Source organism: Notamacropus eugenii, chromosome 4 (genome assembly GCF_028372415.1).
Source record: "Notamacropus eugenii isolate mMacEug1 chromosome 4, mMacEug1.pri_v2, whole genome shotgun sequence".
NCBI classification, from domain to species: Eukaryota; Metazoa; Chordata; class Mammalia; order Diprotodontia; family Macropodidae; genus Notamacropus; species Notamacropus eugenii.
In genome coordinates, this window is record NC_092875.1 from 464,719,619 (window position 1) to 464,744,575 (window position 24,957).

Sequence of the window (24,957 nt, forward strand, 5' to 3'; positions counted from 1 at the left end):
TTTCAAGCATTTGAAGGGCCATCCTATAGAAGAGAGGTTGTGTTTGTTTCACTTAGATCCAGGGCCAAAACTAGGAACAAGGAATAAAGTGTTCAGAGGCAGGCTTAGGCTGGAAAGAAAAACTGACTAATGATTATCCAAAAATGGAACAGATTGACTTATGGGCTGATGAATTCCCTTCACTGGAGGTCATCAAGCAGAAAATGAATGAAAACTTGGTTGAGGATATTACAGCAGAAATTCCTGTGCAGGCATGGACTGCATTAGATGACCTTTTGAGATTTCATCTTATTCTGAGAGTCTATGATTCTGCTAGCCAGTAAAGAACAGACCAGAAGATATCTTAAGAACAATCAATTAGCATTTATTAAGCAACTGCTCTCCTCCAGGCACCGAGCTGGGGATACGAATATAAAAGTGTCAAAGTCCCTACCCTCAAGGAGCTGCTGCTCTACCAGGAGGATGCCACACATTTACAGGGAAGTACATATAACACCGAAGCAAAATACACAGATATTTGGTAGAAGACACTAATAACTGGGAAAATTAGGAAATAACGAGGAAAGCACTGGAAAGAGCTAGGGGTTCTAAGACATAGAGGTTATGGAGGAAAGAATACCAGGCAAGAAGGGCAACTTGTACAAAGTCACAGAGGCAGGATATGAAATTTTGTATCTGTCATATACAGAGAACAGCAAGTTGGCTGGTTTGGTTGGCACATACAGAGTGAGGAAGAGTAGTGCATATTAAGAGTGAGCAACTTGGAAATAAGGGCTGGAGCCATGAAGGGCTTTTAATGCCAAACAGAGAAGTATGTATTTTATTCAAATGGCAATGGATAGCCACTGAAGCTTATTACTGAGAAAAGAAATGAAATAATGCTCAGATCTACACTTTAGAAACATCAATTCAGCAGTTGGGTGGAGAGGGAACAAAATGGATCCAGGGAGATCCATTAGGAGATTACTATAATTGTCCAGGCTACAGCTGAAGAGGGCCAGAACTGAGGTGGTTGTAATGGGAGGAGATAGAAAGGGACCAATGCTAGAGATGATGAGGAGGTCAAATTTTAGCCACTGATAAGACAGACAGAGAGAGATTTAGGAGTCAAAGGTGACTCCCAGGTTTTGTACTGGGATGACTGATGACAGTGATATCCTTAATCGATATAGTGAAGATGGATAGTTTTAGGGGAAAGATAATAGGTGCTGTTTTGGACACTAAATGTGAGATGCCAATAGAACACTAATGTATTATTAACATAAGAACATATGAATTACTATGCTTAGAGCCATAATATGTCCACTGAAGGCATAATAGGCACTTAATGTTTATTGAATGAATGAATGAATAACTTCATTAAATGTTTAATGATGACTGCTAGCAAATATTTTGTGGGTATAAAAAAGGCCCTAAGATACTGCAGCAAAAACCACCAGAGAATTTACCTGGGGTATAGGGTAGGATGTCAGGTGAAAGGATAAAGTAGTTAGATGAGTAGACTTGAGATGGAACTTCAAATACCATTTTTAGTTTTCTTTGTTTGAATTCTGTCAGCTGGAAACTCTCCATAAATAGGAAATAATTAAAAAAAGGAAAGCACTGGAGTTAAGAAGGGGTTACCCAGCACCCTTCTGATAAAGCTATAACTCTATGTGCTGGATCCTCAACGAACTTCAGTTTATTCTAGAATTCTAAACTAGGACAAAATAGCTCTTCCCAGAGTGGAAAGGAAAGGGAGAGGTCAACTGATATTGGATGACACTGAGAGAAAATGAAATGGATGGTTTCCATCCTAAATCAGACGTTCTGATAAGGATGACATGAGGACTAAATTTGTTACAAATTTAAGCTGCCTAATTACTTACAAAAAAAAAATGTGGACACGTAAATGGTTTATTCTAGCCTTCCTCTGTCCATTACACCTCTCCAAATGATGATACTAATGTAACTGTGATTCGTCTGGCACAGGCAGAAACATTGTATCGAGGAAAGGTCAAGGAGAAGGCTTGGCCAAGGTCAGGTACCGCAGGATTGATGATTAATACTCCGCCCCCTTCTCATAAAGGCGGAAACTCCGGGTTTTAAAAACAGAAATCAAAGAGAGGATAAAAGGGCGGTCCAAGCAAGCCAGGTAAACGGCTACCTGGGCAGGGGGCCATGACGATGATCCACCCAAGGTTAATGTAACGTCTCCAGGAAAGCACACTAAGACATTTAAGCAGTTCAGTGCAGCTGGCTCCCAGCGCAGCCTGGGCTGCGGAGTCCTCCCGGAGCAGCGCACCTGGTGAATTTCACTGTGTCGGGGGAGGGGGCTCGGAGACATTCCCCCATGACACGCACACACGCACACTGCCCAAACACCTCTTCTGGCACCCCAACCTCGCCTCCTCCTGCTCTCCTGGCCCAACCTCTCCTCGTGCCAGCTCCGCAGTTGGCCCTCGGGGAGGCCTAAAGGCAGCAACCACCCCCCGCCGAGGAAATAGCCACCACCAACCTGCCAGGAAACACTGAGACCGAGCCACATTCCGGGCCAGGAGCCACCCGTGCCGCACTACGGGCGCCGCCATCATGGAACGTACCAAGTATAAGGCCAGCGCAGGAGCCCTACCGTAGGGTTTTCCTGTCTCTTCCTCTACGTCCTCCGGCCCTCCAGAGGTGCCGAGGGAGAAGAGGGTGGGTGTGGCTCGGAGGCGGCAGCTCCTCCCTACTTCCTGCACTTGGTACGGTCCGGAGGAGAGCGTGGGGGTGGCGTCAGAATGGCCGCTGTGTCTCGAAGTTCGAATAGAATCCTGCTGGCCACCGGGCCCCGTTCCGCGACCCGCGGCGTGCTGCTGGGGCTCGCGCCCGGCTGGGCCCTCGGAGGTACCCGCGGCTCTGCGCGCGGCTTCTGTCCTCGGGACGCGGGAGGGTTGGGCCTGGGGTAGAGCGGAGTTGGGGCCGACACTTGTTACAAAGTAACCTCCTGTCCCCCGCCCCCTCCCCGCGAGGTGCGGACGCCGATCGAACCTCTCTGAACGGCCGGAGTCCTCCCAGGAAGGCCCGGAAAGTGCCCGGGCGTTTGCTGCAGCCCCAGATCGGTCTCGAAGTGACTCCTAGGCCCCGGGGGGGTGGTGCCCTGAGGTGCCCTGACGGGTCTGGGCAAGGCTCCGAGGGCCCCCTTTTAAATCCGGAGAAATCTATGAGCCCAAGGACGGATGGCAAAATATAGTTTGCTTCGTATATGTTTGTTTGCATACCATCTCCCCCCGTGAAGTTGTAAGCTCTTTGAGGGCAGGGGAAGTTTTTTTGCCCTTTTTTGTATCCTGGCGCTTGCTTAACACCTAAGCCCCTGGCACTTAGTAGGTACTTCATGTTAATTGATTGATAAAGATGCAAATCCTTGAGTTAGGTAAACCACCTCTAGTGACCCCATGGACCTTTTCTAGGGGGAACTTGTATACATAGGCTATGGTAACATTTTTTTTCCACGTGGAGGGAAAGGAGGATGTATACATATAATACGTATATATAGGTACACACACATATACACTGAGCGCTTGGCAAATATCCCATTGGATCCTCACAACAACCGTGAGAGTGCTGTTTAATTATCCCCTTTTTACAGCTGAAGAAACTGAGGTTGTGGCTTGTCCAGGGTCACAAAACTTGGATAGATCCACTTAGTTAAAGGAGGATGGGGGGACGGGGAATTTTCAAGAGCTTGTGTGGTGCTTATTGATTTAAAGTTGGAAGGGACGGACCTTAGAAGTCTAGTACAAACTCCTTCATCCGCAGATGAGGAAACAGGCTAAGAGAAGGTAAATGACTTATGGAGATGCCCAGCATCATCCACAGATGTGTGGCAGAACTGGGACTTGACCACAGGTCCTCTGACTCTGGAGAACCCCAACAATGCCACCTTTGATGGCCTCTAAGGATTTATGGCAGGAAAGGATGGGAGAGAACGTCTGCTCATTTTCCAGCTGAGAAATGGAGGCCTAGAGACCCCTAGCTTGCCCAAGATCACCCTGTGGTAACTAGCTCAGCTGTATTCAGTCAGCTCTTAGGACTCTACATCCATTTTTCTCTCTGGTACACCTGGCTTCCTAACTGTTGGTGTTTGTATAAGGAACTGTAGAGGTGGAGAGTACAAGTATTTTTCCCATTTTGCAGGTTAGACAATTTGCCAAGGGAATATCTAATAAATGAGGATGTTTAGTTGTGTCCAATTCCTGGTGACCCCGTTTGGAGTTTTCTTGGCAGAGATACTGGAGTGGTTTGCCATTTCCTTCTCCAACTCATTTTACAAATGAGGATACTGAGGCAAACAGAATTAAGTGACTTGCCCAGGGTCACCCAGGTAGTAAAGTGTCAGAGGCCAGGTTTGAACTCTCATCCTCATGACTGTGGCCCTCGATCCACTGCACCAATAATTGACTTGACATGGACTCAAAACCAGATCTTCTAACTCCAAGTCTAGGGCTTGTTTGCACTACAGTCTTCTCTTTTGACTAAGATCTTTCCAGTCCTTCTTACGTATGACATTTTGCCACTAGACAGATCTAAGAATTCTATAGAAAAGATCTCATCGCCTCTGCTCTGTTTTGCGGCTTCATTACACCTCCCTCCCCTCCTCCATCCAAGGAACCCCAAATAGAGAACTGATAAGTATCAACCAAGTTTACCAGACTACCTCTACTGGTCCCCAGTTCTTCTTCCTCATTACCTTGTAGAAGGAACCTGGGCTCCTTTCAAAGGTTCTGCCATTGTAGCTCATGCTCTGACCCACCCACCCTGGAAGGCTTGGAGTAAAGGCCTGGTTCCTGACCATTATAGCTGGGTTTGGAGAGGCTCATCAGATATATACAAAATGAAGGCTCGGTGATTTGGGGAGTTGTGCTCTAGCAATGGAGGTGATTAAGAAAGTCCTATTGTAGAAAATGATATGAAGGAATCTAGGCTTCTAGGAAATGCAGGTAAGGAGGACATACATTTCAAGCGTGGGTAGCCTGTGCTGTGTCTAGAGGCTGCGTATGAAGGACAGCCAGAATACCAGTTTATTTGTACCACAGGACATGGGAAGCTAAGTTGGAGACAAGTCGGTTCGTAAAGGTCTATACTGCCAAAACAAGGAAAGTTTATTGAGTTAGAGAGAGGGTTAGGCAGGTGGAGACACATTTGCAACTGGTTTAGGAAAATTATTTTGGCTGTGGTGTAGAGGATGTGCCCCTGGGCCTTTGGAGGTCCCCTCCATGCTGGGTTTCAGCCTCAGTGTCCTCGTTTGTGGATAGGAGGAATTGGAGCAGGTAACCTCCATGGTCTCAATTCCAAATCCATGAGCATCACACAAGCTCTTGAAAATGACCCCCAAAATCCTCCTTTCAAGGCAGCGAGGTGGTTAGCTAGGAGCAGGAGAGGGAAGAGCCTTGATCTAGGGAGACCAGTTACGAGGCTCTTGGAATTGGCTGGGGCAAGAGATGAAGAGAGCCAGTGGTACGAAGGAATAAGGTACATAAAGTCAGTTTGCTTTTTGGCTTCCTGCTCATTTATGTCTTTGGGTGAGAAGATTGAATGTCGTACAGTATATTTTTTCACAGTCCCTTTTTGTGAAAATAAGACAACATTGATGTACTCATACCTGACTCATAGGTGATCCTACCTCAGGGCTTAGAGTTAGCTTGTCTGATTCTCATAATATCATGGGCTTATTGTTACATATTGTCCCTAAAATTTTAAAATTCCCTAAGCAGAGAAAGCAAAATGTCAAATTACACTAAAATGGTAATTTTTTTTTTTTAACAGAGGTAAGGTCCTAAGGCCTGATGTGTTTTCTCGGTGACTGTTAGATACCTGTGTGTTTGCTTTACACATACACTATATTACTGGACAGTACAGTTTAGAAATGATCAAATTTTGAGGATTATATATGGCTGTTTGGTGAATAGCCCACCAAACCATATCACAAAATCTAGATGGAGAATGACAAGAATCGTCACCTCTAGTGTTCTCTAGAGTTGAAAGAGACCCCATAAGCCAACTATTCCAATTCCTTCAATTTATAATTTTTTTTTTTTTGAGAAAATAGTACTTGAAAAGTCAGGTGACTCATCAGATGTCATATGTTTGGTAAATGGCACAACCAGATTTGAGCTCTGGTCCTGTGGCAACCAGTTAACCCTTTCCACTGCTTCCTAAGGAGGAAAGCAAAAAGAGAAAGGGAAAGCAGGAAGAGAGAGGCGGAAGAAAAATGGAAAGGAAAAAGGAGAAGAGGTCTAGAAGCAGTTATTAAACACCTACTATGTGTCAAGCACTTTACTAAGGATACAGAAAAAGTCAGAAGCAATTCCTGTCCCCCAGCTCACAGCCTAAAAGGGGAGACACCATGGAAACATCTATATATGAACAAGATATATCCAGGATAGACTGGAAATAATCAACAGAGGGAAGACACTGGCATTAAGGGGGCCTGGGAAAGTCGGTAGAGGTGAATTTGGAGGAGGGGCTTAAAGGAACCCAAGAGGCAGGGATAAGGAGTGAAAACAGCCCAGCTGTGGGATGAAAACACTTGCAGGAGTGAGATTTTTGGAGAGATTGGAGTGCCTTGGCCAAGAGGCCAGTGTCACTGGATCACATTATCCCTGGAAGGAAGTAGGGGTGTGAGAAGATTGGAAAAGCGGAGGGGGCCAGGATATAAAGAGTTTTGAACACCAGACATAGTGTTTTATTTGATCCTGAAAGTGAGAGGGAATTGAGTTTATTGAATGGGGTATGTGTTGTGAGCTGGGGCAGCTAGGTGGTACAGTAGACAGTAAGCCTCCTTCAAATACCTTCAAATCTGGTCTCAGACACTTACTAGCTGGGTGACTCTAGCCAAGTCACTTGACCCCGATGGCCTCAATTTTCTCAAAATGAGCTGGAGAAGGAAATGATAAACCAGTCCAGTTTTTTTTTCCAGGAAAACCCCAAACGAGGTCACAAAGAGTTGGAGATGAGTGAAACAACTGAACATCAACATGGTGTGATCTGGTCAGGATTTTGCTTTAGGAAGATCACTTTGATAACTAAGTGGAGGATAAACAGGAATGAGGAGACACTTGAGGCAGGCTAGTAATTCAGTATTTCAGAAAAACCTGGGAAGACTTATATGAACTGATGCAAAGTGAGGTGAGCAGGACATCGTGTACAGTAACGGCAGTACTGTACGATGACTGACCCACTGTGAATGACTTAGTTGTTCTCAGCGTGTGAGACAATTCTGAAGGATTTATGATGAAAAATGCTATCTACCTCCAGAGAAGGAACTGATGGAAGTCTGAGTACAGATGGAAGCATACATTTTTCACTTTATTTTTCCTGTTTTTTCTTTTTCTTTTTTTGGTCTATTTTCTCTTGCAACATAGACAATGTGGAAATATGTTTTGCATGACTGAAAAAGAAAACACAGACCAAAAAAAGAAAAAAACAGGAAAAAAGTTCAGAAGTTGGCCTCAATTGATCCCTTCTCTCTGATCGCTTACAGCATTATTTTCAGATGCCTGATTTTTTCTTGCCACAGATTGTCTGTTCCAAATAACCATCTGCCAGAATTATTGGCGATTGTCACTAAAGAAATGCACACAGAAGGTTTTGTGTCTTTTTTCTTTCATCCGTGTTTGCATGGGATTTGGTCTCATCTGGAGATGGCTAGCCCAGCTGGAGTAGGAAAGTAACTCTCAGGGACTCACCATGGGGAATGGAAGTGGGAAAATGCTGGATAGGAACCAGAAAACCAAGCTTCAAGCCAATTTGGTGACTGAATAAACTTTGTAACTCTGAATAACTTACCTCAGCTCCATCATCAGTAAAATGAGAATAATTTGTATTTACCCTGGCTGTAAAGGTAGGGGAGATGATGGATGAAGAGCTTTGGAAACGTAACATGCTGTGCAATTGCCGATGAACAATGTTGCCCACAAATTCCTTTGCTGTTTTATTTTCCTCTCAAACTTTTAGGAAAACGCTATCTGCTTAGAGATGATGTTGTGAAACTGCAAGAATTCCAGCAGATGAAGGTGGCGGTTTCCTCTCGATTTCATGGCAAAAAAGGTAATGGTGATGGTTCAGTTAAGCTCGTTCTCCCCATAGAATGATGATGATGATAGCTGGCATTTTTGTAATGCTTACTATGTGCCAGGCACTGTGCTTTCAAAGCCCCTTGTAATTGGGTCCTATTTTACCTCTACCTCAGCGTTTTTCATTATTCCCCAACGTGTACCCACTTCTTTGATCCAGCTGGTCTTACTGTCCTCTCCCTATGTCATGGTCATTCCTGCCTCCATTTCTTTATCATGTTCCTGTCAACAGAATTTTGACTGGACCGATCCCTAATCTGGGAATGGCGAGAAGTGAACAGAGCAGACTAGAGGCAGGTGTGTCAGGACACAGATAAGTGGTATAATTTATTTCAGAGTGAGGAAAATGACTTGTAAACAAGGAAACCCCCACCCCCCCAAGTTGGAGGGCTTAACATGTTGGGGTACAGGCTATGCTTATATATGTAAGCGGGCCGGACTATGACATAATCATTCTTAGGTGTTGAATAGCAGTTTCCCATGGCAGACTCATGGGTGGACAATGCAGGCATTCTTGGGTCCTTTAGGAACAGTCTCTAAGTTGATTGTCTCACGTTGGTGTATAGTACCAGATTCGGTTCACTTAGCTGTTACAAGAACAGCGATTGTGAGCAAGTCAAGCAAGGGTCTGGATGGCTGTCAGGTCCCTGGGCAGTAGGGGGCAGTGAACACCTGGTGCTTGGTCAAAGCAATATACTTTACTAGAGGGTGAGATCATCCAGAGCACAAAACATTGTTGCTGTGCCAAGCTCAGGGCATAGACTGCTTGCTGGGCCTTACTCTTGGGAAACAGGGTGTTTCCAAAATATTTTGACATCCCTCTAGTAGAATGTAGGGGTAGCTAGATAGTACAGTGTATAAAGTGTTAGGCCTAGAGTCAGGAAGACTCATCTTTGTGAGTTCAAATCTGGCCTCAGACACTTAACTATCTGACTCTGAACAAGTCACTTGTCCCTGTTTGCCTCAGTTTTCTCATCTGTGAAATGAGCTGGAGAAGGAAATGGCAAACCACTCCCATATCTTGCCAAGAAGACCCTAAATGGGGCCGTGAAGGGTCAGACATGACTGAGAAATGACTGGCCAGCAAAGTGGAATGCAAGTTTTTCTGGTTTTTGGTTTTGTTTTTTAAGAGAGGAACAGGGTGGTTGTTTTGTCTTGGTATCCCCAGCATCTGCTCTAGTGTAGCGCACACAGTCGGTGTTGAATAAGTGTTTACTGGCTTGTACTGTAGGATATTTGTTTTTATTTTCTCTTTACTTGAAATACCTTCTCTTGCGATGCCTGCTTACTTAAATGCTACTTATTCTTCAAAAAGCAACTCAAAGTCGATATGCTTCGTGAAGCTTTCCCTAGGATAACTCTCGCTGATGTGTCCATTTTCTGGACTTGGATTCTGTTTACAGTCACTGCTGTGCATCTGAGTGCTTGTTTCATTTTTGTGCATCGTGTTCTCCTAATTGGGTCCCCTGCTCCTTGAGAGTAGAGAGCACCTCTTATCCCACATACCCCCCCATAGCACCATGCTGGGAACATGGCGGATAGTTAGTAAACATTTGTTGATTCACTTTTAAACACAGATAAATCATTTATAACCTTGAATACTTGGAGAGACCTCATCTAAAATCTCAGCAGACTTGAAATCTCGAGACAATGGGAATAATGTCTTCCCATCAGCATGTTAGTGTGAAGAGAGATTTGGAGAGCTAAACCAACCTCCTCGTCTCAGAGGGATGCTGCATCATTGCTACTACATCGTTGCTATGGACACTCCCTCCAGCCCCTCCTTCTGCCTGCACTAAATTATACTCTAAGAATCTTGTCCAAGTCTTTCTGCCAGCCTCCATGGAGAATCCACCCAGCGCCTTGAAGGCCACCCTCCAGTTTTTTTTCTATCCTGTACGTATGAGGGCAGCCCTCTGGGCCCCCCAAAACATGAAAATCCTGAGATAGGATGTAGGCTGCATCATCACAAATCCACTTGGCCAGACTTCTTTGTTTTGTTTTTTTAAACAGAAAAAAATTTCATTCCTCTGATTTAAAGTCTTGTTTTCACAGTATTTTAGCTTATTTTTCATGGAATGCCAAAGTTGTGTTCTTCCCAAGGACTTCATCATCGCAGCATGTAGACTTTAAAAAAAAAAATCAACTTAAAATACTAAGAAACCCACACTGCTTTCTGGAACAAATACCTGCTTTCTCTCTGACTCCCAACCACTCTGAGCAGCTCTCAGCTAGAGTCCAGCCTTTCTAACTTCAAAAAATGGTGTTTACTATGGTGCTGCCCCCATGGCTACTTCCATGGGGTACAGCCTTTGCAAGAAAGTCTCAAGACTCTGGGTCCGCCCATTTCGGTGATCCTGCCACTGAAAAGAAATTGCCTGCTTTGGTGGCTTACATTTAAGAATTAGTTTCTACTTATGGCAATTTCTGCCAAGGCCCAGAAGTCATGCAGAAAAAAAAGTAAGAAGGAGGTATTGGGGTAGAGTGGAGTCATGTGAAAGAAGTGCAAGGAATTCGCTGATGGTGCAAGGTCAGATGCTGTTGCTGAAAAGAGACAGGTAAAAGTCATTTCTCCCTCACCTTGAGTTCTTTGTTCTCTTATGTTTTCCTTCTCAGTGTGTACAGTAACTCGTCTGCCAGTAGATTTTATATGTGCCTCCATTTTGTTTCCTTTTTCCCAACTTAGCGTCTGGCTGTAGACTTTAAGACCAAGCTGGTTGAGGCAGTCCTCACTGGCTGTCCCTCCTTCTCACCTCCTTTCTCATCTCCTCCTCATAGTTTCCCCTGGAAAATCAACTCAAATCCCACTTTCTGCAGATTTCCCAGCTTTCCCTCTGAGATTGCCTTGTGTCCACCCTGTACATACCTTATGCATATCTAGTTATTTTCATGTTTATCTCTCCTGTGAGAAGATGAATTCCTCCAGAGCAGGCTCTGGTTTTTTGCCTTTCTTTGTATCCCTAACACTTGGCACAGTGCTAGGCATGTGATGGAAGCTTAATAATTATTGATTGACTCCAGTTGAGAATGATCCTCCGTAGGACCCTGAATTCCTTTTGATTCCCCACTACCATTAGCTGAGATCAGTTTCTCTTCCCTCTTTCGAAGTGTAGCCTAGGTGATGACTGCCACATTTGGATTTCTTTCAGAAATCTATTTTAAAGACATGGAAGAAAAGATGAAGAAAAAGAGTCTTATCTTAAAGGAGGAACTGAAAACCCTGCTTCATTTGTGTGAGACCCAAGATGACATGGCGCTGGCAAGAAATGTCATCTACAGGTGAGGTGCCCCTTGGATGGAGAAATGTCCCAGCACCCTTTTTGGAATGATGCTTCTCACCGTGTCGTGGATGAAGAGTAGGGAGGTATACAGGAGAAGGAAGGGCAGTGAGGAGAGTAGGGAGGTGTGCAGGAGTAGGAAGGGCAGTGAGGAGAGTAGGGAGGTGTGCAGGAGTAGGAAGGGCAGTGAGGAGAGCAGTCACCACTTCACACAGTCCACGTTACCTTTCCTACCAGTGGGAAATTGGGAAGATTCATTGACACTATTGAGATTTTACAAAATTGACTTTTTGCTCCCCTCCCCCTTTGCTGCTTGCCCTTTCTTCCATCAGTCAGTCTCTTGGATGCCCTAATCGCCCCCTTGGGTTTCCAAGGGAGGGTAGGATGCCCATGGACACCCTATGATGCGCAGTTCTCCTGCTTTGGCCTAACTTTCCTGAAAACGAGCCAACCCACAACGGGTTAGCTTTAGTTCTACCTATTAATGGTGATTCTTTGTCTTTCCTTGATCTCTCACTTGGTGCATGATTGAAATAATCACCGGGTCTCACCACCATCAACTCATCTTCCTGTGAGATCACACGATCTCTGAAATTCACGTCTCTCTTTCCCCCCCACCCCCTGCCCCTGGGGTCCCTCCCTCTGAGTGGAGAGGATGGAGGATACACAGTAGAGCAGGGGGGCCCTATGGCAGCTATCTCATCATTTCCTGCCCTGCTGCAGGACTTGCTGGGCACTCTCTCATCACCACCATCCTTTTTGTCTTCTCTTTATGTCTTGTCCTCCCCATTAGTTTAAGAATCAATTCAAAACCCCCTTTCTGCAGACTTTCCCAGTCTCCCAGCTTTTCCTCCTAGGTTACCTTGCCTCCACCTTGTATTTATCTTGTGTGTACCTAGCTGTTGTCATGTTTGTTCCCCTGTAAGAAGGTGAGCTTGAGGACAGGGACTGTTTTTACCTTTCTTTGTATCCCTAGGACTCAGCACAATGCCTGGCACATAGCAGGCACTTAAATGTTTATTGATTGACTGACTTTTCCACCTTCCCTTTGCTGTTTCTAACCAAAAGATGAGGCTCATCCTAAAGGAGCTTGTTTTCTTTGACCTAAAGATGTGCTTTAAAATGATAGTGTTAAAACTTGAAGAGACTTCTAAGACCCCTTAGTCCAAACCCCTGATTTTACAAAGGAAGAAATTTGAATCCCGTTAGTGAGAAGTGACACGCTACAGTCACGCAGCAAGTTAATAGCAGAGACAAGACTAGGAATAATCAGGTTATTTTACTCCCAAATTCATTGCCCTTTTATGGAGGGCATTTGGATCCTTCTTATTACAGGAAAGAAACTCATCACCTTTGTCCTTTTCTGCCTCTCTGTTTGGTTAAAGTTAGTTTGACTGGGGACATATTTGAATCGTGTTTACCGATAAATATAAATGTGTCATGAAGTTGTATATTAGCATATTTATTGATTTTTAAAAATATTTTTCTCCAATGAAACCTGGTATGGCCTTAGAATATAATTTATCCTTTATATATAGTATATTCATTATAATTTTCTTCAAAAAAAAAGTTTTATTGCTACCTTTTGTCTTTTACATCATGGTTATTCCAACCACCAAGCCCTCCCCACATACCCTCCCTTGTGACAGAGAAAATCAGTTAACCCAAACCATGTGATTCAATGAGCATTTCTGATATTGCATCCTGCAGCAATCGGGCCCTGCCTCTGAAGGAGGCATGTGTCATTGTCTGTTCTTGAGGACCTTTGTTTTCTGGTTTCTCAGAGACTGACCATTGATGTTGTCCTGGTCATTGTGTATATTGTTTTCCTAACTCTGCTTATTTTGCTCTTTATTACTTCATGCAAACCTTCCCATGTTTCTAGAATTCCTCATGTTTATCCCTCCTTGACGCACACTAATATTTTATACATGATACCTGGTTGTTTGGCCGATTCTGTCATTTTCTTTAATTTGCAATAACTGATAACAATGTTTTAAGGTTTCCAAAGAACCATCAATGCATGATCTCATTTGATCCTCATAGTACAACAATCACCGTAAGTAGTCATCGCTCTCAGGGCTCAGGAACATTAAATGGCTTGTCCTAGGTCACATATCTGAACCGGAGTCTGAACTCCCTGCTCGCCTGATTAGATCAGGGACATACGAAATGTGCAGACCAACGTCACTGTCAGTCATAAAATTCATATAATCAAATAAACTGATGAAGCATAAGGTAACTCCCAGCTTCCTTTAGGGATTTCAGCTAGTCAACAAACTTTGATTAAGCATCTGGGGGCCATCTCCAGTCGTCCGGGTCTATAGCTGACCACTGGATCCAGATGGCTCAGGAGGAGAAAGTGAGGCTGGTGACTTTGCACAGCCCTGTCTCACTGAAATCCAAGTCACATGCAAGTTGTAGCATCACCTTCCTGGTGCCATGGTCCTCTGAGAAGGAAGGACAGACAACAACCTACGAGCCATCTGAGCTGCCCCACTGGGACCCAACTGGCCAGTTCCAGTTAGGCAGTGCAGCTCCTTCCTACCTCCCTCCCTCTCTTCCTCTTCCCATTCTTTTTCTTTCCCTCCTCTCCTTCCTCTCCCACTATCTGACATAGATTATCATACCCTTACCAGCAGTTACTCTGCCCAAAAGAATGTGCATGTTGATGATTGAAATCTAGCAAGATATCTTGGGGTTTAAGGGTTAGATTTCTGTTTTAAAGACCTTGCCTTAAATCCAGTTCACTCTGGCTCTTATTGATTGGCCAACAATAGGTCCCAGCCCAAGCACCACCTACTAATCATTGTTTGGACCCTGATGGCTCAGAGTGAATATAAATAGCAGTTGTTTCTATTTTGGCCAGAAACCCTGAGGGTCTTCCCCTCGCAGATTGATTTTTAAAAATTTTTTGGATTAGGTAAAAGGGGCCATTACTTGGCTCATTTCTTACATAGCCTTAATCACTGAATGGGTACTGGAAAAGACCTTAGCTTACAAAGGCCACTGCATCTGGGACCATCTCTTTTGAGGTGAAGGAACCATAATGGTAAGGTTTGGGGTGCTTGAGACCCCACACCTTGATTCCTGCCCGAATGAATTTGACCTGAGTCTTCTTTCAGCCAAAGTTAAAAGTTTATTAAAGATTCGCTATATTGGGTTGACTCTTCAGAAACCTCACCATTTGTGTTGTTTGTATTGACAAGTGGGTCAGATAGAATCTGAGCTAAATTGAATCTGAGCACCAGCATGGAGGTGAGATGGAACTTATATATAGAAAGACTCTGGGAGGGATCTGGGGTTTGTGTCTAATAGTCTGGAGTGATGAGAGGAGGGGTTTAGGAAGGGTCTTGAGGAGTCCCAGGATATTCTTAATGGGACTAGGGTAAGTGATCTAGGGTGGGGAAACAGCTGGAGATAACAGACAGTGGAGGGCTGGGGTGGGAAACAGATGGGACAATCCAGAGGTAACAGATAACGGAAGGCCAGAATATATTAAGGTTAACAGGTTTGGGTATGAAAAGCCAGATTAAGTGGGAAGATTCATAGAGTTCCCAGTCTGTATCCTATCATCTGCAGTCCTGATCTATGTCTGGCCACTGGACCCAGATGACTAGAGGAGAGAGTGAGGCTGGTGGCTTTGCACAGCCCTCCCTCCCTCAAACCCAGTTGCTATGTAAGTCATGGCATCACCTTCCTGGTGTTATGGTCCTCTTAGAGAATGAAGGAGAAACAACCTGTGAGTAATCCAGGCTGCCCCACTGGAGACCCAACTGGCCAGTTCCAATTGGGCAACATAGCTCCTCCTTCCCTTTCTCCCTTCCTCCCCTCCCTTCCTCTGTCCTCCTATCTTCTCGCCTCCCCTAGCCTCCCTTTCCTTCCTCTCTCTTTGTCCACATAGATGATCATACCCTAACCTGTGGTTTCTGTGCCCAGAGGAATGTACATTTTGATGAATGAAACCTATAGCAAGATATCTTGGGGTTTAAAGGCTAGATTTCTGTCTTAAAGACCATGCCTTAAACCTAGTTCACTCTGGCTCTCACTGATTGGCACCACCTAATGGTGATTGCTTGGCTCTGATAACCCAGACTGAGTGTAAATAGTAATTGTTTCTCTTTTGACCAGAAACTCTGAGGGTCTTCCCCTTCCAGATTGATTTTTTTTATATTCTTAAAATTGTTTGGATTAGGTAAAAGGGGCCATTTCTTGGCTCAGTTCTTACTTGCCCTCAATCACTGAATGGATATTGGCTCAGTTAAAGTGAGACCTTAACTTAAAAAGGCCACAGTCTCCTAATGCATCCAGGGCCATCCCCAGTCATCCTGATCTGTGTCTTGCCACCGGACCCAGATGGCTCTGGAAGAGGACATGAGGTTGTGACTCTGCACAGCCCTCCTCACTTCAATCCAATTCCTATGCAAGTTTTGGCATCACCTTCCTGATGTCATGCTCCTCTTTGAGAATGAAGGACGAGTGACAGCAGTCATCTCAGTAGCTTGTCCTAGTCACCAGGGGTAGGTGTCAACAGGTGGGGGGCAGGGGAAGGTGGTCTGTCTCCTTTCATTACCCATTAGCCCTAGAATAAACCATGTTCATGAAGCCCTTGCACCTCTGAATCTCACTGATTCCCTAGAAATCCATAGTTGGTATTTGTCCTCCTTCCTTCTCTCTTACTGTTTGTATTTCATCTTTTTCGTTACTAGGTACCATGCTGAAAACAGAAATGTCTGCTTTGGGGAGTTTAAGTTTGGACCCCTTTTTATAAGGCTTTGCTATGAGCTGAACCTAGAACAGTCTGCAGTGGAACTCATCAAAGATCAGGTCTGTCATTTATAATTTGTCTTTGCCTTGATCATTTCCATGAGGGCAACCTTGGCCATTTCCCATAAGGGTGACATTGACCTTTTCTGTCAGGGTGACGTTGGCCACTTTCCATAAGGGTGGCATTGTCCATTTCCTATAAAGGTGACATGTTTCCTTTTTGATATTGTCATGGGGAAAAGTCACCTCCTTTTCTCACATCGTTGTCCTTTGTACCTCTGCCAATCCAGCACTGAATTGTGTGGGCCATTGGTATAACCCAGCACAGGTTGCATTTCTCCTCTTCTTTCGGTGCTAGTCCCATCAAAATATGGCAGTACATTAGTTGTATCAGTAGTTTAGGTGACTGCCAGTAATATATTCTCCTGGCATGACTGTCACACAGAGACAGACAGATGTCTTTTCTCTCCAGTCAGAGCTCACAGCCATATTCAGAGGAGCAAAGCATCCCCAGGGTAGTGCCCTCCATTTCTGGGCTATTCCTTCCTCCCAATTTTGTGTCTTTTCTTTACAGCAGAAGTATCACACACAGGCATGGCTTCCCACAGTTCTTCCAAATGTAATTGGGAGATATTTAACAAAATAAATGAGAAAGCACTAGAATATAGATAATGTTAATATGTAGTTTCCTAAGTCAATATGTAGCCCTGTGGGAATCCTTATGTATGATTTAATGGTCCCCTGTTTCTTTTTGAGTTTGATACCATTGATTTACAAGATTATAGATTTTGATCTGGAAAGGGCCAGTCACTAAATCCAACCCCCATTTTATAGATGAGGAAATTGAGACACAGAGAGATTAAGTGATTTGCACAAAGTCACCCAAGTGACTAGAGCGGAGCCAAGATTTGAACCCATATACTTGGATTCTAAATCCAACACTCTTCGCCAAATCACTTGTAGATTTCAGAACACTTAAACGTAATGGTATTTAATCTAATACTCCTAAGACCTCCCATTAGGCAGATGTGGAAACTGAGATCTACAGAGCTTAATTGACCTGCTGAAGTCACAGTAAGCTGGACTTATAGGCCAGACCTTCACCCAGTCCGGGGCATTTTCAAGAACAGACTGGCTGGTAAATCAAAGGTTTATTTAGCAGCTTCTTCAGTTATACTAAGTTTTCTTCCATGGGAAGGTTTTGCACATTGCTGATGAGTTAAGGTGTGTTCTCCTTTCAGAGCACCCACATATAAACATTTGCCTTACACAAGAGATGAACAAAAAAAGCGATTATTTTGTAGAAAAAGAGATTCTATGTTTTTAACCCTGGGAGCGCATCTCTGTGCATTTAAGTGTTTGTTGACAGCATGGTACCCACAATAATAACTCATAGCTGTATATTTCTTTAAAGTTGATACAGCACTTCCCTCATAATGACCCTCTGAGGTAGATACTGCAGGGGTTGTTACCCCTGCTGACATAGCTTCTTTAAAAATAAGGTCTGTGAGTCCACGGAATATTTGAAAGGCAGCCTGGAGTGATGGATTGAGAGCTGGTTTGGAACTCTGGAAGACTTGGCTTTGGGTACTGCCTCTGACGCACACTGGACACCTGACCATGGGCGGAGCAGTTGGCCCATCAGTGTTCCAGGCCGTGCTCTGAGGCTGCAGATTGCAGAACGTTCCAACTGCATGAGAAGAGGGAACGTCCTTGTTTAGAACCAATAATATCAGATAATAACTAACATCTTTACAGTGCTGACTACGGGCCAGACGTTGCTAAGTGCTTTACAGTTATTATGTCACAGAAACGATCATTGTAAAGCGCTTACTTAGTCAGAACCACGTTAGCTGTTATCATAAAGAAAATATTGTAAAGCACTTAGCCCAGCGAGTTATTATCTGTGGAAAATAGTTATTGCAAAATGTTTAGCACAGTGCCTGGCACGTAGTCAGCACTATATAAATGTTAGATATTATCATGAAGAAAATAATTTTAAAGTGTTTCGCCTCATGCATTATCTCTAGGAGATAGTCATTGTAAACGACTTGGCACAGTGAGATAATAGTCATAAAGCGTTTAACGCAGTATTAGGCCATTTGTGGTGGTTCAGTCATTTCAGCAGTGGCCAAATCTTTGAGACCCCATTTGGGGTTTTCTTGGCACAGATACTGAAGTGGTTTCCCATTTCCTTTTCTAGTTCATTTTACAGATGGGGAAACCGAGGCAGACACGATTAAGTGACTTGCCCAGGATCACGTAGCTAGTAAATTCAGCTAAGGCTGGATTTCAACTCGAGGAGAGGAGTCTTGCTACCTCCAGGCCCAGTACTTTCCCCGTTGTACCACTTCGCCGCCCCAGCTTAGGGCTTAATAAGCACTATATAAATGTTACCTGTTATTATTGTTATCTCATCTGAACCTCTCCGCAGCCCTGGAAGGTAGGTGCCGTTATTATCCCTGCTTTACAGATGAGGAGACTGAGGCAAATAACCGTTAAGTGATTTGCCTAGGTCACATAGCTAGTAAGTATCTGAGGCCAGATTTGAATTCAGGTCTTTCTGACTCCTGGCAAAGCATTTCTATCCACTGAGCCACCTAGCAATGAGATCACAAGTTTGGTCTCCTTCCTCTCCTCTTCCCTCTTAAAAAAAAGAAAAAAAAAATCCCCATTTTACAGAGAAGCTAAACGGCTTATCCAGCTAATAATTGTCCAAGGCAAGAGTCAAACTCTGTTCTCTGATTCCAAATTCAGTGGTCCACTCCTTATTGGAGAGGTGGAATCTCAAACCAGAGTAGCAGTTGTCAGTACTTTGACAATAGAGGGTAAACACTTATGTTACCTTGTGTGCTGGTGAACAAAAGCCAACTTAGCGCGTTGAAAACTTCTAGAGGTAGGGATTATATTTAGGACTCTAGTTGGGAAATGTCAAGCCCTCCCCTTTGGGCAATCAATAGGCTCTCTACCTAAAAAGCACATAAATCAAATTTTACCGTAAATGTTCTAATGGGAGCTGGCTATTTAAAGGATTCCTATAATCAATCTTTCTGTGACTTGACTTCATCAACTTTTATGTATCTGTTTTTTTGTAAATTTTGATGTTCATCGGTCAGGCCTGCCTAAAGTAAGGGAACAGCTGTCAAAATTTTTGCCTCCCTGTTTGAATCACTTCACAGCTAGACTCCTTAAAAATTTTACTTGTCAGCAAGGATATGCCAATAATATTTAACAACCAACTCTCCCTGGGGAGGGGTGGGATTATACACATTGCCCACTTTGATGTTTAATCTGCAGTACTAATGTTTTCTCCATCACATTCTTAGAGTCTAGATAATCAGTAAAACAATCACTCAAACCGTGATTTGTAGCATTTGTCAATTATATAAGGTACAAATGCTCATGCTGGAAATTTAACAATTGGCTTTTGTGAGCTGGTTACTACAAGCATAGCTCTGCCTGTCAGAGAGAAGAGGTGAATTCAGTGCCTTTCTAGGGCTGCTCCTGACAAAGTTCCCTTGAATCTGAGTGATTCCAGCCAGATTCCCCCCAACCACAGAAGGACCTCGCCCCATTGGGAGAGTATTGACTGTTCCTGAGAGTCCTCAGATACTTGGAGGCCTGACTCCAAGAGATGCACCTGCCAGAATCAAAGGAGCCTCCCATCGAATGAGTTTTCTTACTGACCAGGTATCAGGTTTAACAGTAAACCCCTGGCATGTCAGGAGCATGTCTATTTGTTCCGAAGGGAGAGTGTGCAGACTGTAGAGGAAAATAAATCCTGATCAGATAAGACCATGCAGTGTAACAGTAAAAACCACTTTAATAGTTGCTGAGGTTCACTGCTTTCTGTGCTTGTTTTCTCTCGCAGCATTTGCTTGGTTTCTTTTCAGACTGCACATCATTCAATATCCTGATGAATATGTTATTTATCAAAGGCAATTATGAAGGTAAGTATGTAGTTGTGTTTCTAAAAACAGACTCTGACCTTTTTGTAAGCACAGCAAAATGAAAAATTAGCCACCCTAAAAAAAAGTGGATGCATGTGATTCCACTGAATGTTTGAGTTATGGAAATCTCATTTTTTTAAAGTCTACCAGAATGATTGCTTGTCTGGTTTGCCTTAACGAGGCATATCAGATTTCACTTGTGCTGAAAACGCACAGAGTTATAAAAGGTTAGCGTCTTGTGTCTGGCATGATTTATTTTGAAATGTGTTAATTACCCGATAACTTTGACAGACAGCTCTGATTGTGCAGAAAATGCGGTTTTCTGTAATTGACACAAAACAAGTCAGGGTTCTAGAGGCTCCCAGTGGGTCACCCTTTCCTAATCTTCTGTCAGTGCTTTTCTTTTGGCAGGTGCCTTGGAGGTTTTAATAGAAATGAAAAACCAAGGGGTAAAGTTCAATAAAGATACCTACATCCTTGCTTTTGCAATTTGCTACAAACTGGTAAGATGATCTCTTTTAATTTTCAAGGCATAGTGGGTTGAGGAGTCTTGGGGAAAGTGTTTTTTACTATAGTTGGGTTTTCTTTTCTTTTCAACAAATAAAGCCTAATATATCTTAAGTCTAAGATTTCCATCTGCTGCAAAAAATTATTATTTATGAGTAGACTGACTTCAAGAAAATTCAGCTGTAATGAGAAACAGCATGGCATGGTGGGTAGGGAATCGAACTTAGGAAGTCCTGATTTCAGGGCCCACTAGCACACATTGACTGTGTGACGTTGGACAAGTCACAAGTGTGCAGCGGGCAGCTTTCTAAGACTAACATCTAGGCTAGATTCTGATCTCATTGGTAAACACTTTCCTTCTCCAAAAATTCCCTCCACAATTGAAACCATAGCCTTTTTTCTGGAGTAGAAAAAAGTATATTGAATAATTTTTCTTTAAGGAAAAGTGTTTCACTTTGGGGGTTATTTTTCTCCTTGTTTTAGAAACTATTGGTAACAAGGGTTGGTAATAATAAATAAAATAGAAATAACACTGGAATTCGGGGATCAGGAGACCCAGGTACTAGTCTTTACAATGTTACTAACTAGCTCTATGACCTTGGGTCAGTCTTACTCTCTTGTTGACGTTTCACCACTCAGGGCCCAAGGTTTCCCATTGGTTAATGAGCAGGGAGGAATTAAATGATCTTTAAGGTCAGTTCCTGTGCTAAAAGCCTATGATCCTAAGTCTCTGCCTTATTAATCTTATTCTCTCCTTGCTTAACACTCTCCTCCATTTCTATCACCTTTAAGTCTCAGGTCCACTGCCTCCTCCATGAAGCCTTCCTTCCCTGCTCACCCCATCCAGAGGCCATCTTGCTAATTTGTACAACTCTTGGTACTTGATGAATACCGCTTTATGTTGTAGATAGAGCCATACATACTTAATAGATCCTATGTTCCTTGAGGATAGAGACCTGCTATGACTCTTAATATTTCCCCACAGCAACCAAGCAGTGTTCTTTGCCCTTAATAAATGCTCAGTAAACATTCATTAATGGGTGGATAGATGGATGGTTGAATGGATGGACAAACAATGAGATTAAACCAACATCCAAAGTGGGATCCATGTTGGCTTGGGTAGTGATTGAGCAAAAACTGAGCAGCCTGATCATAGACCATGAAGGTAACTGAAAATACAAGCTCCGAGCCCACCCCCTGGTAAACACAGCTGCTCGGAGAGATTGCCATCTAGAAGGAAGGTCTCGCATTTCTTCAGTGTTTCCTCTACCTGACTTCGTGTTTCTCCCTGAGCCCTGGCTCTTTTGTCTCTTTGGAAAGCCACAAAGTCACACACAAAATGTCTTCGTATTAGGATTCTGTAATAAAGAATAGTTTCTTCTCATAACTAATAAGTAGGCATTGGAAAAGGCTTGAGTTTCTTGAGTAATTGAGAATCAGATTTGGGTGCAAGAATGCTTGTGCTGGTTTTCAGGTGTCATTCTCAACCTCAGGAGGGTTTTTGTAAGTAGGTAAATGAGCACAAAACAACGAGCAGGTGTAAGGCATAGGTAGGAAAAAGTTTTAAAGCTAACAGGGCCGTTTCATCCAGTTGAAGCTCGTTGGAGTAATGGTGCCTGGACAGTGAGAGAGGGTGGCAGCTAGGAGATCTGAGTTTAACTGTGGCTTCAGACACTTAACCATTCTGTGACCCTGGGCAAGTCGCTTAACCCAGTTTGCCTCAGTTTCCTCATCTATAAAATAAACTGGAGAAGGAAAAGGGAAACCACTCCCATGTGTTTGCCAAGAAAACGCCAAAAGGGGTCACGTTTGGACACGACTGAAAGCGACTAAACAACGGTTGGCTAGATGATCTCGGGTTCTTCAGCTCATCTGTCCCAGTGGTTTATTTTCTGTTTATGCTTTCAGGCAGCGTGTATGTTTGGGTGAGGGAGGGGGAGAGAGTGTCCCCAAAATAAGCTTTTAACCCTGGAGGTACTGAACCTACAAGGCCAATTCTTTGACCTACTGACTGCATGCAAGACAGGACAGTCAAAACTGTCATGTAGTGATTTCCAGTTTTCAAAATTTTTTTCTGGTGAGGATCTTGTAGGGCAAATATGTGTGTGATCCATGGGATACAGCGCTGTCATTCCCATTTTATAAATGAGGAAAATGCGCTACAGAGAATTTGAAGTAGCATGTATATGGCAGAGTCAAAACTGGAACCCAGACTCTTTGTCCACTGTCCGTTCCATTATCCAGGCAATTTTATATAGCAAAGCCCCGGATTGGAAAGAATTTTAGCAGCCTAGGGAGAACTTTCTTCTAGGTTTGTGTAGAAGCAGAATTGGAGGATTGGGTTGGTGAGATTTCATTAATTTTAGCAATATTCCTAATAACTTATTTACGTAGTGCTCATATATGTGTATGTTTGTATATATGTGTATGTATGCATATAGAGAGAGATAGCGTGTTAACCTCCCTTTACAGATGAGGAGACTTAGAAAGCTCTAAGGTACTTGCCCAGGCCACATAAGTAATAAAAATTAGAGCTCGGACCTGAACCCAGCTCCAATTGATTTAGAATTAGATCTAATTGAATTAGAATTAGAATCCAGTTCTAATTGATTAGAACTGAACCCAGTTCTAATTCCAAACCCAATGTTCTTTTGATTGTGTCACGTTTCTTCTATACCAGTAAATGTTTGCTGTTGTTCTGAGAATAGTCTCCTTAAATGATCAGATTTTGTCCTTTCTAAGAAGACTTTACCTTGAAGATGTTGGTTGTCATTCAAGTCATGACAGACAAAAGCAAAAACTCACAGTAGACAGTGATCTCATAAGTCTGCTCTGTTTCCAGTGACTAGGAAAGAATGAGTTGAGGGCAGGAATTCAATTTTACCCTTGAAATCTCTTTGTTTTGCTGATTTGTGGCCCATTTTCTTCATTTAAAAAAATCAATTTTCATGAGAGCCTTTCAAGATATGAACTCAGGTTGGTGTGCAAGTTTGAAAAGATTTGCTGTGCGTCGATGCATTCTTTTAGAATGGAAATCTCCCCAGCTAGATGTTCCTCCTGAATGCTGAGCTTTACCTCTGGGAGAATTCTGTGCAGTAACAAGCCCAAGCATCTGGCTTATTTCTGTGTATGGGTCCATATGTAGAAGCTGTTCATTCAAGAGATTAGCGCAGTCACATACTGGCAGATAATGTCCTGTCCAATTGCAAAGAAAAGCTTGATTCAAAGCTTTAAAAAAAAGAAAAGTTAATTTAAAACTACTGTTTTTGAGTAACAAGAAGTTAAAGGAGAAAATACCAATAGAAAACCTTTCACTAAATTTTTAAAAATGAGATTACTTACTTAATTGTTTTCTCATTAAATTATGTGTTGGTGGTATTGGGTGCATTGATTGTTTGTCTGAACCCTTTTTCTGTACGTGGAAAATCCTTGCTACTAATTTTCAGATGCACCAGTCTCTTTGCACTCAGACTATAGTCTTGATGTGGACCTTCACAGCTTTCAAGGAGAAAGATCTAGCACTGATGGAGAAAGTTTGGCCAAAGGAGCCCACCTTGAACCCTGGAGACTCATCTCAGTGAACTTGAAAGGACATGAGGATGGCTCACTAATTGTTGTCTCTTTGCAGAACAGTGCCAGTTCTTTCAAAACCTGTATGACTTTATTGGATGAAGCACTGATTAAAGGAGACATTTTGTCAAGGCGAGCCTACAGTTTTGTCATAGCATTAGCTCTGAAACAGGTATGGATTTGGGTGGGGAGTCCATGTCATTCGAAAATCATTTAAGAACAGATACAGAGGAGAGGTACATTAGTTAGTCTGACTGCTTTCAATAAGGTTGACATTTTTTCCCATCCGGTTTTGTCTTCCATTCAATGCAGCAAGATCTTAGGAAGTACCTGTGATCATTACAAGGCACTGTGTTAGGAATTGAGGTCAAGGGGACAAAACCAGAAGAGTCCGTGCCCTTCCCCACAGAGCTCATTTCTGAAAGAGTAACACTTTCCAGTGTCCTGGCAGCTGAAATCTGTGATTGTGGCCATTGGTGTCAAAGTCAAAGAGAAACAGAGACCACCAAACCACAGGCATCCTTTTCTTCAGAAGGATCCATGCATGCTGCATATTGTCTTAGAAAACCACATGTTAACATTTTCTGTGTTCTATTGTCTTTTTATTTATTTTGTTCAATATTTCCCAAGTACATTTTAATCTGGTTCAGGCCTTACTCATGGGAGTTGTAGGTTAGTTGCATGTTTGACATCTCTGCTTATGGATACAGAGAAGGTTGTCCTTCAGAAACTCACGTTTCCATTTATTAGAGTTGGGGCCCAAGCCTCTAGCAAACTCAAAGAGAAATTGCC

At 43.2% G+C, this 24,957-nt stretch overlaps 2 protein-coding genes across 6 annotated transcripts in view; one reads left to right on the forward strand and one right to left on the reverse strand.

Annotated features, from left to right (window-relative positions):
* Nucleotides 1-2,672, reverse strand: part of MRPS27 (mitochondrial ribosomal protein S27) — a 120,655-nt gene extending 117,983 nt beyond the window's left edge. Inside the window, exon 1 of one of the 3 annotated variants that reach the window (XM_072606308.1) lies at nucleotides 2,583-2,672. Coding sequence is in view for 1 of the 3 variants with exons in the window: in XM_072606307.1 (XP_072462408.1) it covers nucleotides 2,498-2,573 (76 nt within the window). In the remaining 2 variants the exon portion in view is untranslated. Of the gene's footprint in view, nucleotides 1-2,497 lie in introns of all 3 variants that reach the window. The other 2 variants (XM_072606307.1, XM_072606309.1) reach the window with 2 other exon arrangements.
* A 26-nt stretch (nucleotides 2,673-2,698) lies between these two features.
* The window catches only part of PTCD2 (pentatricopeptide repeat domain 2), a 41,036-nt gene continuing 18,777 nt past the window's right edge, over nucleotides 2,699-24,957 (forward strand). For 2 of the 3 annotated variants that reach the window (XM_072606310.1, XM_072606311.1), the window contains exons 1-7: nucleotides 2,699-2,865; nucleotides 7,975-8,067; nucleotides 11,243-11,372; nucleotides 16,081-16,198; nucleotides 20,010-20,088; nucleotides 20,500-20,591; nucleotides 24,224-24,337. In XM_072606310.1, coding sequence (XP_072462411.1) covers nucleotides 2,760-2,865; nucleotides 7,975-8,067; nucleotides 11,243-11,372; nucleotides 16,081-16,198; nucleotides 20,010-20,088; nucleotides 20,500-20,591; nucleotides 24,224-24,337 — 732 coding nt within the window. In that variant the 5' untranslated portion in view covers nucleotides 2,699-2,759. Of the gene's footprint in view, nucleotides 2,866-7,974; nucleotides 8,068-10,523; nucleotides 10,652-11,242; nucleotides 11,373-16,080; nucleotides 16,199-20,009; nucleotides 20,089-20,499; nucleotides 20,592-24,223; nucleotides 24,338-24,957 lie in introns of those variants that run through there. The other variant, XM_072606312.1, reaches the window with a different exon arrangement.